The 16,760-nt window shown below is 58.5% G+C and overlaps 1 protein-coding gene across 4 annotated transcripts in view; it reads left to right on the top strand.

Annotated features, from left to right (window-relative positions):
- The window catches only part of PRKCB (protein kinase C beta), a 95,024-nt gene that overhangs the window by 42,515 nt on the left and 35,749 nt on the right, over positions 1–16,760 (top strand). For all 4 annotated transcript variants that reach the window (XR_011681865.1, XR_011681864.1, XM_071444789.1 and 1 more), the window contains exons 4-7: positions 4,096–4,207; positions 5,893–6,021; positions 13,661–13,817; positions 15,119–15,253. Coding sequence is in view for 2 of the 4 variants with exons in the window: in XM_071444789.1 (XP_071300890.1) it covers positions 4,096–4,207; positions 5,893–6,021; positions 13,661–13,817; positions 15,119–15,253 (533 nt within the window). In the remaining 2 variants the exon portion in view is untranslated. The remainder of the gene's footprint in view (positions 1–4,095; positions 4,208–5,892; positions 6,022–13,660; positions 13,818–15,118; positions 15,254–16,760) is intronic.

Below are 16,760 nucleotides of genomic sequence, written 5' to 3'. Positions count from 1 at the left end.
GGATCCCAGCTCCTGTCCTGGATCCCAGCTCCTGTCCTGGATCCCTGCTCCTGTCCTGGATCCCTGCTCCCAGCTCCTTTCCTTTGGATCCCAGCTCCTGTCCTTTGGATCCCAGCTCCTGTCCTTTGGATCCCTGCTCCTTTCCTTTGGATCCCCGCTCCTGTCCTGGATCCCTGCTCCCAGCTCCTTTCCTTTGGATCCCAGCTCCTTTCCTTTGGATCCCAGCTCCTTTCCTTTGGATCCCAGCTCCTTTCCTTTGGATCCCAGCTCCTTTCCTCCTGGGCTGCCCTGGCCAGCATTTTGGCAAATCCTCACAGCCTTCCTGCAGCTTGCTGCTTTCTGTTGTCCTGCTAATTAACTCCTCCAGCCCTCTGCTGTGCCATCTGCCCCTGGAGCAGGCACCTGCTGCTGCTGACAGCTCCTGTGGGATGAAGATGTCTCTGCCTTCCTCCCTCCCAGCGCCTTCTGCTGCCTGCCCAGCCCCACAGCGCCTCTGTTCCCCCTGCCAGGCTGCCATGGCTCCAGCCCAGCGCCTGGGCAGCCCTTCCCTGCCTGGCTCAGGGCTCAGGGCTGGGCAGGCTCTGTGAGCCCAGCTCAGAGGGGCTGCAGGGGTGGTGGGGCCCGTGCCCTTCCCTGCCCCAGCCCCTGCCATCCATGCTTGCCCTGCAAGGCAACCCTGACCTCTTCTGTCTGCTGGGAGCTGTTCCCTGCACGCCCAGGGGATTTTCCACACGGGAAATGTGGGGATCAGATGCGAGGGTTTGGGTTTATGTCCCTGCCAGGGTTTGTTGAGTGCAGGCAGTAAGCTGTGGCTGTGTTGTATTTGCTGTTATGCTGTTTAAATCACTATGAAATTCCCTTTAAAATGGTCTCTTCCCATGAACTGTGCTAATTCTTCTTCAGCAGAGATAATTTAAAGCTTTCTTTGCAACGAGATGGGGAGAGCAGCAGCCCCTAATCCTGAAGGCAAGGCTCTGTGTTCTGTCAAACGCAGCAAATGTGAGTGCAGGGGTTTCAAACACCCCTGGCTGTCGATGTGGGTCCAGCTGCCCCTTCCTGAGGCTCTGCTGCAGGAGATGTGGAGCTCCAGGGCTCTGGGAGACCAGTGGCACTGTCACCTTCCAGTGTCACCTTGCAGTGCCCCCAGCCCCATCCAGCCTGGCCTGGGACACTCCAGGGATCCAGGGGCAGCCACAGCTGTGCCAGGGCCTGCCCACCCTCACAGGGAGGGATTTTATTCTTATTTAGACAAGGAAACAGGAGAAACTTCAGATGCAATCAGTCAGGGCTGGGATATTGCAGGGGGTGCTGGATCTGCAGCAGCACTGATGGGAAGGGAAGGGAAGGTTTGGGCCTCTGGCTCTGCTCATGGCAATTTCCAGCTCTGCTCCACAGAAATCTGTTCCTGCCCCGTTCCTCAGGCTGGCTCAGCGCTGGTGGGGGAGGAGTGGAGCCTTTTTCTTTTCTTGGCAAACTTCTTTTTAACCATTCTTGTTTTAAGTCTCAGCATCTGCATACGCAGTGTTCTCGTCAGTCCTGTCTCCGTGGTACAAAAATAGTCTCAGTACAGCCACTTCAGCCCTGCTCAGAAATGAGCCCCACAATTGCCACTTTCTGGCACTTTCTGAGGCGCTGGCCAAGGTGACACAAGCCCCTCTCAGCCAGAGCCCTGCAGCTCTTGCTCTGCAGGCCTGGCTGCTCCATCACAGCTTTGCCTGTGCCCCTGTGCCAGGGGTGTCTGAGAACAGGGATGGGAGCAGGAGGGGAAGCCCTGCTTGGGGCAGGGGGGCTGCTCTGGGGAATCCCAGCCCTGCTTGGGGCAGGGGCCCTGCTCTGGGGCGGGAGCCCAGCCCTGCTCTGGGGGATTTGGGGGATCCCAGCCCTGCTCTGGGGGATCCCAGCCCTGCTCTGGGGGATCTGGGGGAGCCCAGCCCTGCTCTGGGGGATCTGGGGGAGCCCAGCCCTGCCTTGGGGGATCTGGGGGAGCCCATCCCTGCTCTGGGGCAGGAACCCAGCCCTGCTTGGGGCAGGAGCCCAGCCCTGCTCTGACTCTTTGCTTTTCCAGCTCTGGCTTCTCGAACTCTGGGTCCCAGTGGGAATTCAGCATCCTTCTCATGGAGTGGGAATTGCCTCCTCCTGCACAGAGCTGGTGTTTTTTATGAATGACTGAGGCTTGCCTGAGCAGCAGTTTCTGTTCCTGGAAGGGAGTGCAGCAGCTCGGGGATGATGCCTCAGGTGGCACAGGCTGGCACAGGGCTGCTGCCCTCTGTGCCCTGCCTGGTGCAGGGGTGCTGTGCTGTGCCTGGGGGCTCTGCAGGATGCAGGGCTGGGCAGCCAGAGAGCTCCTCTCTCCCAGGACACTGCTGGACAATCAGGATCACGGCATGGGTTGGGATGGAACTTTCCAGACCATCTCAAGGTCGAGTCCTGGCTGCCTGCCCTGAGTTTCATGGGGGAAACTCCCCCCACCTCCTGTTCTAGCCTAAAATCCAGGCTGAAATTCTCTGCTCTCCTATAAATGTCTGAGGAATGCAAAGGCCCTCAGACCTGCAGAGTCACTGGCAGGACTGGCTGTTTGGGGTGTCCAGAGGATGGGTTTGTGACCTGACAGAGCACAGGTTCATTGTGATCCCTCAGCCTCCCCTGCCAGCTGCAGCCCTGCTGGGAGCTGTGTCTGCCAGCACGTTCCTCGGGCTGGAATGGGAGATATTTCCAGTTTCAGTGCCCTGGCTGAAGCCCGTGCCTGATCCCTGGCACGGCACAGCCCAGGTTAAAGGAAGCTCTGGTGGTTTCCCCCTCCTGGGTGCCGTTGGGGTTTTCTGTGGTGCTGAGCACTAGAGCAGAATGTTGGTGATTAATGCAGCTGGAGGCTCCAATGCAACAGTGCTGGGAAATGAATTTCAGGGGGATGGAATGTATTGGAGGTGATGTTATAGCTCGCTTCTGATTCCACTCTTTATTTATTTACTCTGCTCACGGTGTCCTGAAAAGGTGTCTCTGCTAATGCCTGGGCAGCTTTCCAGGCCATTAAAAAGCTGCTCAGCTCGAATGACAGAGCTGGGAGCTGAGCCTCATCCCTAACCCTCAAACAATTAACGTGAGCTGAAACGAAGCTGCTCCTGCTGGAGCCTTCCCCTGGCCTGTGCTGCCCCCCTGCCAGCCCCTGCTCCAGGCTCTGCTGAGCCCCCAGCATTGTGTCTCATGTCCTCTCTTGCACGAACATGCCAGGAAAGCCCAAACCCCTGCTCTGCCTCAGCGCTTTGTCCCAGTGCTGGGCTCTGGCTCCCTGTGGAGAAGCTGTTTCTTCTGGAAGTTTTCTCTGGCACAGGGTGCCCAGAGCAGCTGTGGCTGCCCCTGGATCCCTGGCAGTGCCCAAGGCCAGGCTGGACAGGGCTTGGAGCAGCCTGGGACAGTGGGAGGTGTCCCTGCCATGGCAGGGGAGGCACTGGGTGGGATTTAAGTTCCCTCCCAACCCATTGTGATTCCAGATTTGGGTTTGTTTGGCTCCAACTCCTGCTGAGCCTTGCTGGAGCCCAGGAGTTTGCCCAGTGCCTGCACAAGGGATAAACTGAGCTCTGCTGGGTCTGCACCCTCTGCTGCTGGGCAAAAATCTGCCCTTGCTTGTAAGAAAGCTTAAAAAAGAAAAGTATCCCCTAAGCAGCTTGAATGCCTGGAGTGTGAGGGAAGGGCTGGCAGCAGAGCACAGGAGATGTTTCCTGGGCAGGTTTAATTCAGGTGGAATCACGGGTGGCTTTTCCTGCTCTGCGTGGAAGCTGGGCAGTGTCCAGCCCTTCTGTTGGTCCGTACCCACCACCTTCACCTGGTGTTCTACATGCTAAGACTGAGTTATTGGAAAACAGTGAATCCCCAGGCAAGCCAGTGCATTGCTTTTTCATTGTTATGGCAACACAGATGAAGAGGAATAAAGCTGGATGCTGGTGGCTGCTGGAAAGGGTCCCCACGAGTCGGTGGCAGTTGACTGAAGTCCATTAGCAGCACCTCCAGAGCCAGCTGGCATTGGAATGGGGCAGAGCAGGGCTGCCTTGCCAGCACTGGATGCAAGTTCATAATCCTTGTCCTTTGTTTTCCTCCCAGGACCCCCGGAGCAAGCACAAATTCAAAATCCACACGTACTCCAGCCCCACCTTCTGTGACCACTGCGGGTCCTTGCTCTACGGGCTCATTCACCAGGGCATGAAATGTGACAGTAAGTGATGATGGCAGGGGGCTCGGGCACCCTCTGGGGGGCTCAGGAACCCCATGGGGGGCTCAGGAACCCCAGGGGCCAGGGCTGCAGCCCAGAGCCCATGCCCTGTGCCAGCAGTGTGGAGCTGCAGGGCTCTGAGTGCCCGAGGGACACCAGTGGGCCCCTCCTCACCCGGTGTGGGCAGTGCCCGGGGCTGCTGCAGGGAGAGGGGAGGGAAAGGCACTGGCTTGGGGGGAACCTCCCTGCATCCCTCTGCAGCAGCATCTCCCCACATCCCCCTGGGCATCCCCCCACATCCCTCTGCAGCAGCATCCCCCTGTGCATCCCCCTGTGCATCCCCCTGTGCATCCCCCCCACATCCCCCTGTAGCAGCATCCCCCCCCCATCCCCCTGTGCATCCCTCCCACATCCCCCTCTGCGGCAGCATCCCCCAGACTCCTCTCCAGAAGCACCCCCAGAGCAGCATCCCCTGCACATCCTGCCCACCCCGGCCTCCCCTGCATCCCCTGCAGTATCCTGCCCACCCTGACCTCCCCTGCATCCCCCACAGCACCCTGTGATCCCCTGCATTCCCCACAGCATCCTGCCCTCCCCTGCATCCCCTGGAGCATCCTGCCCACCCCTGCATCCCCCACAGCATCCTGCCCTCCCCGGCCTCCCCTGCATCCCCTGGAGCATCCTGCCCACCCTGACCTCCCCTGCATCCCCCACAGCATCCTGCCTTCCCCTGCATCCCCCACAGCACCCTGCCCTCCCCTGCATCCCCTGGAGCATCCTGCCCTCCCTGCCCTCCCCTGCATCCCCCACAGCACCCTGCAGTCCCCTGCATCTCCTGCATCCCCCACAGCACCCTGCCCTCCCTGCCCACCCCTGCATCCCCCACAGCACCCTGCGGTCCCCTGCATCTCCTGCATCCCCCACAGCACCCTGCCCTCCCTGCCCACCCCTGCATCCCCCGCAGCCTGGCCGAGCCCGCAGCCCCGCCGCTCTCCATGGCTGGCTCCGAGTGACACCCTGTGGCTGTGGCCGGGCGCTGCCGCCTCTCCCGGCGCTGCAGCGGGGGAATCGCTGCGCAGGGAGCAGAACACGGGGGCTGGCGGCACAGGGAAGGGATGGATCGGTAATTTTCCGAGTTAATCCTGTGTGTTCCTATTTAAGGGGACTGGGACATGCAGCATGTGCGAGCTCGGCTGCTCCCTGCTCAGGGATGGGGAAGTTTGGCTGTCTGGGAACAGCTTATTCCTTAGAACCTTGGGAATCCTGCCAAGGGGAAGTGAGCTGCTGGAAAATGTAAATACTGATATGGGGATCTCTATAGATAGATAGCTCTCCGTGCCTCTCCCTGTGTGTACAGATACTCGGGTAGGTTTTAATGCCCCCTTTTGGCTCCTGCTGGATCCAGCTGAGCACCCTGGGGGTGATGGGGGAGAATTTTAATGAGTCAGCAGAACTGAAGCAGCTGAGTGAGGGCCCAAAGCCCCCTGGGGTCTGTCAGGCAGGGCCCAGAGCTGCTGGCGCTGGGTTCCTGTGGGTGATTCCTGAGCCCAGGCACTGCAGAGCCTCCAGCTGCCCTGCAGATCCGTTTGCTCTGCGCTCACCCCTCGCCTCAGCCCAGTCTGGGGGGAGGGCAGGCTGTGCCCTGCCCTGCCCTGCCCAGGGTGCTGAGCGTGCCCTGTGTCCCCCAGCCTGCATGATGAACGTGCACAAGCGCTGTGTGATGAACGTGCCCAGCCTGTGCGGGACCGACCACACGGAGCGCCGGGGCCGCATCTACATCCGCGCCGACATCGACAAGGACGTGCTCACCGTCGTAGGTACGTGCTGCCAGGGCTGCCAGGGACTGCCAGGGGGTGCCAGGGACTGCCAGGGGCTCCCAGGAGCTGCCAGGAGCATCAAGGGGTAGCACAGTGGGGGCGGACGGAGACGAGAGATCTCTGCAGCCAGGTCGTGGAATTTGGGGTTCATTGCAAAGGGCCTGGGGGCAGGGCCCTGCTGGGAGCTGCCAGCCACAGCTCAGAGCAGGCCCCAGAGAAGAGAGGGGGAGAGAGGATGAGAGGTAAGACAGTAAGAGAGGCAAGAGAGCAAAAGCATAAGAGAGTAAAAGGTGTAAGAGAGTGAGGTTCCCATTACAATACCATAAATCTTCTTCTGTGTTGAATATTCAATTTCTCACTAACCAATCTAGTACAATACACAAACTCTATGGCATTTCCATACGGCCTATAAGAATCATTACATTACCATTCTGTGTTACATTTTAAACCCTAAAAACTCCTCTTTGGGCCCCTTCCGCCAAGCTGTAGGGTCTGCTCTGACCCTTGGGCCTGTCTGCAGGCAGAGGGTGTTGTTCCATCAAAAGGGGATTACCTTCAGTGGCCACACCATTGTTTTCCAGTTGTTCAGTAACTGAGGGATCTCAAAGCTTGCTTTCATTTCAATCTCGCTGATAGTTTCCATATTCTCAGAATCTTTTGCCAGACAATCCTATATTTATAAGGCTTTCCTGCCTCATCCTCCCCAGCAGGCCGGCGAGGCCTCCTGCCCACACGGACCAGGCCGAGCTGTCTCGGTTATTCCCGGCTGAGCCAGAGCCAGGGCTGTGAAGTGCCCTGGGTGGGTGGGACCCCAGCTGGGACACCCTGGCAGCCCCAGATCCTTCTCCATCCCCCTGCCCTCGGCTGGCTCTCCCTCAGCCTGGCTCCCACGTCCTGTCCCAGCTGGAGGAGCTGTGACATCCCGGGGCTGTGTCTGTGGGACGGGGTTGGCTCTGTGGGGGCCCCTGCTGCTCCTCGCTGCTCTGGTGGGTGCTTGTCCCCCCGAGAGCCACCAGGAGTGTTCTCAGGAAAAACAGCAAGTTGTTGAAAATGTTAATGAGAGACTGGAAAAGGTTGTGGAGGGCTTTATAATTTATTTTTTGGTGGATTTGCCCTTAAAGGAGAGCCTCAGTGAAGCAGGCAGAACTATGTTTGCAGAAGTCCTGCTTCCCAGGCACCTTCCTGAAGGTTGGACATGGTGATCTTGGAGATCTCGGTGATCCTGGAGGTCTTTTCCAGCCCTCATGGTCCTGTGGTTCTCTCCAGCCTCCATCAGACGCCAGCGGGGTGCAGATCCCACCCTGCTGTTCCCACTGCTCCAGGGGCAGGGAGGAGCTCCCAGCCCCGTTCTGTGCAGCTGGATTTCCATCTCTTCAGCTGGCTTTCAAAGGCTGGTTTATTTCTGGCCCGCTCTGGAGGTGTTGGTGCAAACGTGTCAGCTGTTGGCTTTTCCAGAAAGGAAGGGAAGCGTGCTGAGCTCTCCAGAGCCGAGTGGGAGTGCTTTGGGAGAGGAGAGCTGGGCACTGGGGAGCCCAGATGGCCCCCAGAGCACAGGTGGGCACCCAGCCCTTGGGAGATGGAGGCACCCAGTGCTGTGCTGGCACTGCTGAGGAACCTCCTGGAGCTCTGGGCCCTCACAACAGGGACACCCAGGGCCTGGAGCATGGCCAGGGAAGGGAACGGAGCCGGGCAGGGGCTGCAGAATCCCTGAGGGAGCTGGGCAGGGGCTGCAGAATCCCTGAGGGAGCTGGGCAGGGGCTCAGCCTGGAGCAAAGGAGGCTCAGGGGGCCCTTGTGGCTCTGCACAGCTCCTGCCAGGAGGGCACAGCCGGGGGGGTCGGGCTCTGCTCCAGGGCACAGGGACAGGAGCAGAGGGAACGGCCTCAGGCTGGGCCAGGGCAGCTCAGGGTGGATATTTGGGAGAATTTCCTCCTGGAGGGAGTTAAAAGCCTCGTGGATGTGGCACTTGGGGCCATGGGACAGTGGTGGCCTGGGCAGTGATGGAGCAACAGCTGGATTGGATTGGATTTAGAGGAATTTCCCGGCCTGAACAATCCCCACAGGACCTGCCCTGGGGGGGCACAGGGGGCACGCTGGGGAGTAGGCTGCTCTGAGCAGATTGCAGGGGGGAAATGCCCTTTGCAGGCTCCCTGCAGGAATCCCAGCGAGGAGCAGGTTTCTGTGGGGAATGGGGGGATGAGAGGGGTGCAGGGGGCTGGAGAAGGATGCAGGGGGCTGGGGAAGGATGCAGGGGGATGGATGCAGGGGCATGCAGGGGGCTGGATGGAGAAGGATGCAGGGGGATGGATGCAGGGGGATGGATGCAGGGGGATGAGGGGGCTGGAGAGGATGCAGGGGGATGGAGAAGGATGCAGGGGGCTGGATGGAGAAGGATGCAGGGGCATGGATGCAGGGGCATGGATGCAGGGGGATGAGGGGGCTGCAGCAGCCCCTGAGGCCGGCGGGGTGCGAGGCAGCGCCGTGAGCCCCCCCTGCTCCTGCCGCTCGGGCAAACGGGGCTGCAGCAGCTGCTGCTGGGCTCTGTTCCCCTCTGCCCCGGGAATTTGGGAGCCGGGCCGGGCCGGAGCAGCCGCTGTGCTGTGGGAAGGTGCCCGGTGCCTGCAGGCGGCAGCACGGGCACGGCCAATCGCGGCTCTGCTGTGGAGCTGATAGATCCGCAGGGTGTGCAGAATGCTCCTAGCCTCTGCGCCTTCCTCCTCTCTTACTCTGGGTTTCCCCTTCTCTTTGTAAAGCTGGTCTTTCCCTCCCGGTGGGAAACACAGATTTTCACAGAATCATTGAGTGCTGGAAAGGTTTGGATTGGAAGGGACCTTAAAATTCATCTCCAAAGCTCGTGGGCAGGGAGATCTTTGACTGAACCAGGTGTTCCCAGCCCTGTCCAGCCTGGCCTGGGGCACTGCCAGGGATCCAGGGACAGCCCCAGCTGCTCTGGGCACCTGTGCCAGGGCTGCCCACCCTGCCAGGGAACAATTCCTCCCCAATATTTAGGATGTGGGATGTGTCTCTGGCCCTGGTGCAGGACACAGACACCCAGAGCATTGCCTGGCTGCTGTGGGACAGGAGCAAATGTACCCTCACATCCCTGTGCTGCTCTGGGCTTTGATCAAGTGCCTTATTAGTAGGAAAAGGCTGTGGAATAGGGAAGGGAATCCAGGAAATGAAGATGGCACAGAGCATTGCACAGTTCTGTAATGGCAGAGTTGCAGTGCAGATTGTGCTGAGCCTGTCCTACAAAGGGCTCTGGGTATCTGAGCCTGGGAAATGCAGGGCTGGGAGGGCTGGGGTGCATTAAACCCACAGCTGCTCCAGGCTGGGAGCTGTGTGCAGGGCCCTGTGCACAGCTCTGAACCAGAACCAGCTGGGCTGTCCTGTGCCACATCATCCCTCTGCACCTGCATCTCACGGAGCTGGGCTAAGGGGAGAGGGCCAGGGAGGTGCAGAGATTATTGATGAGGAGGCAGAGCTGCAGGGTCTGTGCTGTGGGCACTGGGGAGGCTCCAGCTTGGCCTTTGCCCTGTCTGTGGGGCAGAGAATACCCTGTGTGTGTGTGTGTGTGTGTGTGTCTGTCTGTGGGGCAGAGGGTGCCCTGTGTGTGTGTCTGTGTGTCTGTGTGTCTGTGGGGCAGAGAATACCCTGTGTGTGTGTGTGTGTGTGTGGAGCAGAGGGTGCCCTGTGTGTGTGTCTGTCTGTCTGTCTGTGTGTGTGGAGCAGAGGGTGCCCTGTGTGTGTGTGTCTCTGTCTGTCTGTCTGTGTGTGGAGCAGAGGGTGCCCTGTGTGTGTGTCTGTCTGTCTGTCTGTCTGTGTGTGTGGAGCAGAGGGTGCCCTGTGTGTGTGTGTGTCTGTCTGTCTGTCTGTGTGTGTGGAGCAGAGGGTGCCCTGTGTGTGTGTGTGTCTGTCTGTGTGTGTGGAGCAGAGGGTGCCCTGTGTGTGTCTGTGTCTGTCTGTCTGTCTGTCTGTCTGTGTGGAGCAGAGGGTGCCCTGTTCCCCTCCCCATCCCTCGGGGATGTCCCTGTGCCCATGTTCCCGATGTTCCCAGCAGTTCCTGCCCAGCTGAGCCCCCCTGGCAGCCCTGAGCCTCCCTCTTTACCCACCTGATGAGGGAAAACAGTGACCAAAACTGAAACCGATGATGCTGATTAGATAAACGAGCTGGAAGTGCGTTAATTAACAATCACCGGCCGGGGCAGATGCAGCTGTAATCAGCGCTGTGCCTTTCCCATTGTAGGAGCATGTGCAAGTGCATTCTCAGCAGAGCATTAATTAATTAGTTGTTGTAACTCACAGGGTGTTAATGTGAGGGCTGCTCCTGCCCTGGGTGTTGGGGCTGCTGCAGGTCAGCCCGGGGGCCCTCCCCTCCCCAAAATCCCATCAAGAGCTGTGGCATCGAGGCCCAGAGAGGTGATGGGCTGGGATGAGGGCCTGGAGCTCTGACCATGCAGGCACCCAGGCTTTGGGAAGGTTTTAGCAGATCCATAGAATCCATGGAATGGTTTTTCAAAGACCATCCAGCTCCAAGCCCTTGCCATGGGGAGGAGCAGCTTCCCTTAGGCTGCTCTGGATCCTCGAAGCCTCCCAGGGCTGTGCCAGCCGGAGTTTCCCTGTGCCAGGGCCTTTTCCTTTGGAGGGCAGTGGGAAGCAGAACCTCCTGCTCTGAGAACAGCTCAGAGAGGAGGGGGCAGCCCATGGGAGCTGCCTGGAGACTGGGGCAGGACTGGGTTTGTTGTGGGCTCTCTTTTCATTTCACATCAAAGGCAACCCCACGTGGCAGATCCAGGAAATCACTTGCTGGGGTTTGTTCATCCAGTGCATTAATCTTGCCTTTCCTTGACAGCCTGGGAGCTGGGGAAAGGGCCTTGCCCTGGTGCCAGAGCCACAGAGAGCCCCTGGCCTGCCCCTGTGCCCCCATGCTCTGGGAGCCTGGCAGACTGATCTGCTCCCACCTTTCCAGGGACACGTGGGTGTCTCTTCCCAAGCTCTGCAGTTACAGCTGCCAGAGCCATTCAGAGATTTTGTCTGAACTGTTATTGAGAAGCTGCTGCAAACTTTGCAGAGTAAATTCAGGTATCATTCACCCAGCGCTGCCTGCCCTGGCACAGAGGTGACAGTGGCAGTGCAGCAGTGTCCCCATGCTGTGTGCAGAGCAGGGCACTGCCCCCCTGAACCCCCACCCCAGACATGCCCAGGGCTTGCCAGCATCTCCCCCTGCCCATGCCTGAGCCCACAGTGGCATCTCCTTGGCCGCACGTGGAACCCAGAGTGATTTAGGACTCGCTTTAAATGCGATCATAACATTCTTACTCATCACTGTTAATAATGATGTTACTGCTTCTTAATGATGCACAAAACTGTCAGGATATGAGGGATGTAAAACTGTTTTACATCAGATTTAGCTGTCAAATAAATGCCATAAGTGCTGGCGAGGAGCACTCCTCCCCTGCCATGAGGGATCGCTGCTGTGCCGCTCCACGTTTCTGCTTCTCCTTCCCTTCATTCTTGGTTTCTGCTTGAAAAGTCAGGAAGTTTCTTAAGGTCAAGCAGAAGCATTTCAGTTTTTTTAAATGAATAGATAAAATTATTCCCATTAATGAAATTCTGAGCTCTGCACGCTGAGATAATAACATGAGGTAATCAAATCTCATGCTTCAGGGCATAAACTGATTAACTGCAGGGCCAGGACGGCTTCTCCTGCTCCTCACAGAGGAGAAGGGCGGCCAGACAAACAGCAGAGGGCTGTTCATTGCTCCCCAGAGGCTGTGCTGCCTTCGGGACGGTGGCACACGGAGCAGAGAGGCGCTGGTTCTGTGTGACATCATCCTGTGTCCCCTCCCAGTGAGGGGACCCCAGGCTGTGACAGCCCAGAGCCTCTGCCAGCCCTGGGCTGCTCCTGCTGCTCCCGTGGGGGCTCCTGGGCTGTTTCTGCTGACCCTGGGCAGGAGGAGGGTGAGGACCACCCCAGTCCCCTGCCCTGGTGCTGCCATCGGTGCCCTGGCACTGCCCAGGGGCTGTCCCTGAGGCTCCCGGTGCTGCAGGGGCACTGGGAACACATTTCCGTGATGGTTTTACAGCCAGGCAGGTGACAGGAGGCAGGGGCAGCTCGGGTGGGGGCTGTGGGGAGCCCAGGCTCAGCAGGGCACTGGGAGCACCGTTCCCCATGCCCTGCCAGCGCCAGGGGGCACAGGAGCCCCAGAGGGTGGCACTGGGCGGGCTTTAGGGTCCCTTCTGAGCCAAACCGCCCCAGGAGCCGGTGATTCTGTGCCAGGGTCCCCGCCTGGTGCCACTCTCGGGGCAAGAGGGGCCGGGGCTGCTGCAGGGCCCCCTCGATGTGGATGGATGGAGGGGCAGCCCCACTTCCCACACCTCTCCTGCCCACAGGCTGCTCTCAGGGCTGTCACCCTTGATAAATGAGCTCGTTTATAAATGCAGAGTTGAATTTTGGCCACGAGTTCAATTCCATGGAGCTGGAAATTGGGCAGTGCTTTGGGAGGACAGCAGTAGATGGCAGATTTGGGGGCATTAATTTGCTTTTTAAAGCTCTCTGGTCCCCAGCCTCATCAGAAATTCCTTACTGGTGAGTTGGGAGCTGGGCAATTGGTTTTACTCTTCTGACCCTGAAAGTACCTTGGGCCATCCTGTGGTGCTGCACACGCAGCTGGAGTTCCCTCCTCCTCTTCCTCCTCCTCCTCCTCCTCCTCCTCCTCCTCCTCCTCCTCCTCCTCATGGGGTTGGGGGTGCACTGAGCCCCTGTGGGCCTCACAGCAGAGCTGCTGGTGGCACCTGCTGGGATTCCAGGCTGTTCCCAACAGGGCAGGACCCTCTGTGCCTGATCCCTGCCCTGGCCTTCCTTGCAAACAGCTTTTCCCCAGGTTACGGCTCGGCTCCCTCCTGACCCATCAGATTTCCCATCTCTGCTATCCATGCTCAGCCTGGGGGGAGATAAGATCCTTCTCCTGGCAGCCAGACCTTTTTGGACTTAATCTGGGCGAAGAGACTCCGTGTAGGCTGGCTGGATTTAATTTGGCCAAGCTGCAATCCAATTAGAAGCAGCTGAGTCACCTCAGGTTTGCTCTTCCCGCTCTGCTCCTGCTTCCCGGAGCAGCTGCTGGCCCCAGAGCTGGGCTGTGCTGCCCAGCGGGCGAAGGATGGTGCCCCTGGCATGCCCAGGGCCAGGGGGGCTCCAGGGGGAGCTGGGTGCTGGATGTGGCCGTTCCTGTGGTGCCTTTGGGTCCCTGCTCCCGCCTCCCTCCCATCGCTGCTCCCACTCCCCGAGGGGAGCTCCAGCCCCCGGCCCCCACAACTCACTGCAGTTCTGCTTCCCAGGGGGCAGGAGGAAACAAATCAGCTTTAAACTGCTTAAAGCCGAGAGCAAACAACAAATCAGCCTGTAAGAAAGTAAAAATAATCTCCTGAGCCGACCCTGCAGCCTCCCCCATGCACGAGAGCTGCGTGTGCTCGGCGCTGACGATGCCGTTCCTCATGTAATGCCCATGTCTGCACAGACCCAGCCTAATTCTGCTTTTAATCACTATTTTCACACTTACTCTTGGCACGCAGGGAAGTTGTCAGTTGTTGGGTATTTTTATAGCTGGAATACTGAATTTAATCCTTTTTCTCTTCCCCAGTAAGAGATGCTAAAAACCTAGTTCCCATGGACCCTAATGGCTTGTCAGATCCCTACGTGAAGCTTAAACTAATCCCTGACCCCAAAAACGAAAGCAAACAGAAGACCAAAACTATCAAGTGCTCCCTGAATCCTGAGTGGAACGAGACATTTAAATTGTAAGTACAAGGAAAACGGTTAACTTTGTAAAGTGAATTTTCTCACCACCAAGAATTAATGTGGCTTTATTTGCTCTGATTTAATTATTCAGAGGCATTGAGCTGATTCAAGAGAGAAATTATTCTTTTTGTTCTGTAAGGGACACGGCAGCACCCAAAGCTCTGTCCTGACCTTGCTCAGAGCAGAGTGTGTGCAGGCAGGAGCTCTGTGCTCTCTGTGTGGGTCAGCTGTGCCCTGAAATCAGATGTGCTTTGGAAATCAGATGTGCTTTGGAAATCAGATGTTGGAGACCCCAGCAGGCCCTGGGGACCATCCCTTCCCTTGCACCTTGTCCTTGTGGAGCGTGGGGGGCATGGGGTGAGGGAGCAGCTCAGGGTGGGACAGTCCTTTTGCCGCCCCTTTGCCATCCCTTTGCCGTCCCTTTGCCTCCCCTTTGCCGTCCCTTTGCCATCCCTTTGCCTCCCCTTTGCCTCCCCTTTGCCATCCCTTTGCCGTCCCTTTGCCGTCCCTTTGCCGTCCCTTTGCCTCCCCTTTGCCGTCCCTTTGCCTCCCCTTTGCCGCCCCTTTGCCGCCCCTTTGCCGCCCCTTTGCCGTCCCTTTGCCTCCCCTTTGCCGTCCCTTTGCCGTCCCTTTGCCGTCCCTTTGCCGTCCCTTTGCCTCCCCTTTGCCGTCCCTTTGCCTCCCCTTTGCCGCCCCTTTGCCGCCCCTTTGCCGCCCCTTTGCCGCCCCTTTGCCGTCCCTTTGCCTCCCCTTTGCCGTCCCTTTGCCGTCCCTTTGCCGTCCCTTTGCCTCCCCTTTGCCGTCCCTTTGCCATCCCTTTGCCGTCCCTTTGCCGTCCCTTTGCCGTCCCTTTGCCTCCCCTTTGCCGTCCCTTTGCCGTCCCTTTGCCTCCCCTTTGCCGCCCCTTTGCCGTCCCTTTGCCGTCCCTTTGCCGTCCCTTTGCCGTCCCTTTGCCTCCCCTTTGCCACCCCTTTGCCACCCCTTTGCCGTCCCTTTGCCGTCCCTTTGCCACCCCTTTGCCGTCCCTTTGCCTCCCCTTTGCCGTCCCTTTGCCGTCCCTTTGCCGTCCCTTTGCCGTCCCCTTTGCCGTCCCCTTTGCCGTCCCCTTTGCCGTCCCCTTTGCCGTCCCCTTTGCCGTCCCCTTTGCCGTCCCCTTTGCCGTCCCCTTTGCCGTCCCCTTTGCCGTCCCCTTTGCCGTCCCCTTTGCCGTCCCCTTTGCCGTCCCTTTGCCATCCCTTTGCCTCCCCTTTGCCTCCCCTTTGCCACCCCTTTGCCACCCCTTTCCCTTCCTTTCTTGCAGCCAGCTGAAGGAGGCAGACAAGGACAGGAGGTTGTCTGTGGAGATCTGGGACTGGGATCTGACCAGCAGGAACGACTTCATGGGCTCCCTGTCCTTCGGGATCTCTGAGCTGCAGAAGTCAGGAGTGGATGGATGGTGAGATGTGACTGTTCTGTCACCACCAGGGGTGTTTGTACCTGGCAGTGGGGCAGCCCCTCAGACCTCAGCAGCTTCCCTCTGCTCCAGGCACCCCTCCCAGCTCCCTGAAGGGGCTGCTCCAGCTCTGGGGCTGCTGAGGGTCACTGCAGCCATGGGGTGGCTGTGTGGCACCGGGGCATGGACTGCCTTTGTGTGACCTCCTCCATGGCCTTGGGGAATGCAGAGGAGGCATTGGGTGGGCTGGGTGCCCACAGTGCCACTCCTGGGCAGAGCTGTGGGTGCTCCCACTGCTCTCCAGCCCCGTCCTGTCCCCTCCCAGCTGGGCACAGGGTCTGGCACAGTGCTGTGGTATTTTTTGGGGTCCCCCATGGCAGGAAGGGAATGATGAATCTGACTCCATGTCCTCAGAAAGCTAATTCATTATTTTATGATCTATATTATATTAAAGAATATACTATACTTTACTGAAATAGTATTATATTGAATACAATAATATACTGGAACTATACTAAAGAATAGAGAAAGGATACAGACAGAAGGCTAAAAGATTATAATGAAAACTCATGACTCTTTCCAGAGCCCTGACACAGCTGGACCATGATTGGTCATTAAGTCAAAATGATTCACATGAAACCAATAAAACAGTGACCAGCTGGCAAACAATGTCCAAACCACATTCCAAAGCAGCCAAAACACAGGAGAAGCTGTGAATTGATAATTGTTGTTTTCATTTTTCTCTGAGGTTTCTCAGCTTCCCAGGAGCAGGATTCCTGGGAAGGGACTTTTCAGAAAATCCAGCAGTGACACAGTGGCATTGTGCTGGTCACCTGCCAGGCTCTGATGGGGCAGGGCTCCTCCTCTGGAGGCCAGCAGGGAGCTGCTGTCCCCTGCCACTTCCCAGTCCCCTGTCAGGGTGTGTGTGTGCCACAGGGCACACACAGGGTGTGCTCTGCCAGCTCCTGACGCAGCCCAAAGCCCCTCCCAGCCTGTTCAAAAGCTTGGAAGTGCAGCTCTAAGTGGTTTTCCTTGTCACAGTGCTGCCTGGAGTGTCCTGCAGGACAAGGAGCTCTGATCCATATTTCATACCCAAACAGCTGCAGTCAATGGAGGAGCCAGCTCGGAGGCAGAGCCTGGGCAGGCAGGGCTCTGTCCTGGAGCAGCCCCTGGCATCACACCCGGTTCACCTGGGCTGGACACACCTGGGCTGTGCCCCAGCAGGGCCAGGCTCCTGCCAGTCTGAGCATTGCTGCTGAAGCTTTTCTCCTCCTTTGGGGGAGCATCCTGTCTGTGTGCCGGGGTGGCAGTGCCAGCCTGGCACGTGCCATGGGCTGTCCTCGTGGGGCAGCTGCTGGAAGGGGTTTGCCCACGCCTGTGCCCATGGCTGTCACCAGAAACACGAGTCTGTGTGTGGGTTGGGCTCAGGAGTGCTTTGGCAGGGACACCAGTGCTCTGTGTGCCCAGCACAGCAGGCAGGGGCTGCAGTGTGACCGTGTCACAGGGGTCT

The sequence above is a fragment of the Agelaius tricolor genome, unplaced genomic scaffold (assembly GCF_023055355.1).
Source record: "Agelaius tricolor isolate 1412-34295 unplaced genomic scaffold, bAgeTri1.0.p SCAF_19, whole genome shotgun sequence".
Lineage (NCBI taxonomy): Eukaryota > Metazoa > Chordata > Aves > Passeriformes > Icteridae > Agelaius > Agelaius tricolor.
This window is presented reverse-complemented; position numbering and strand designations above follow the sequence as displayed.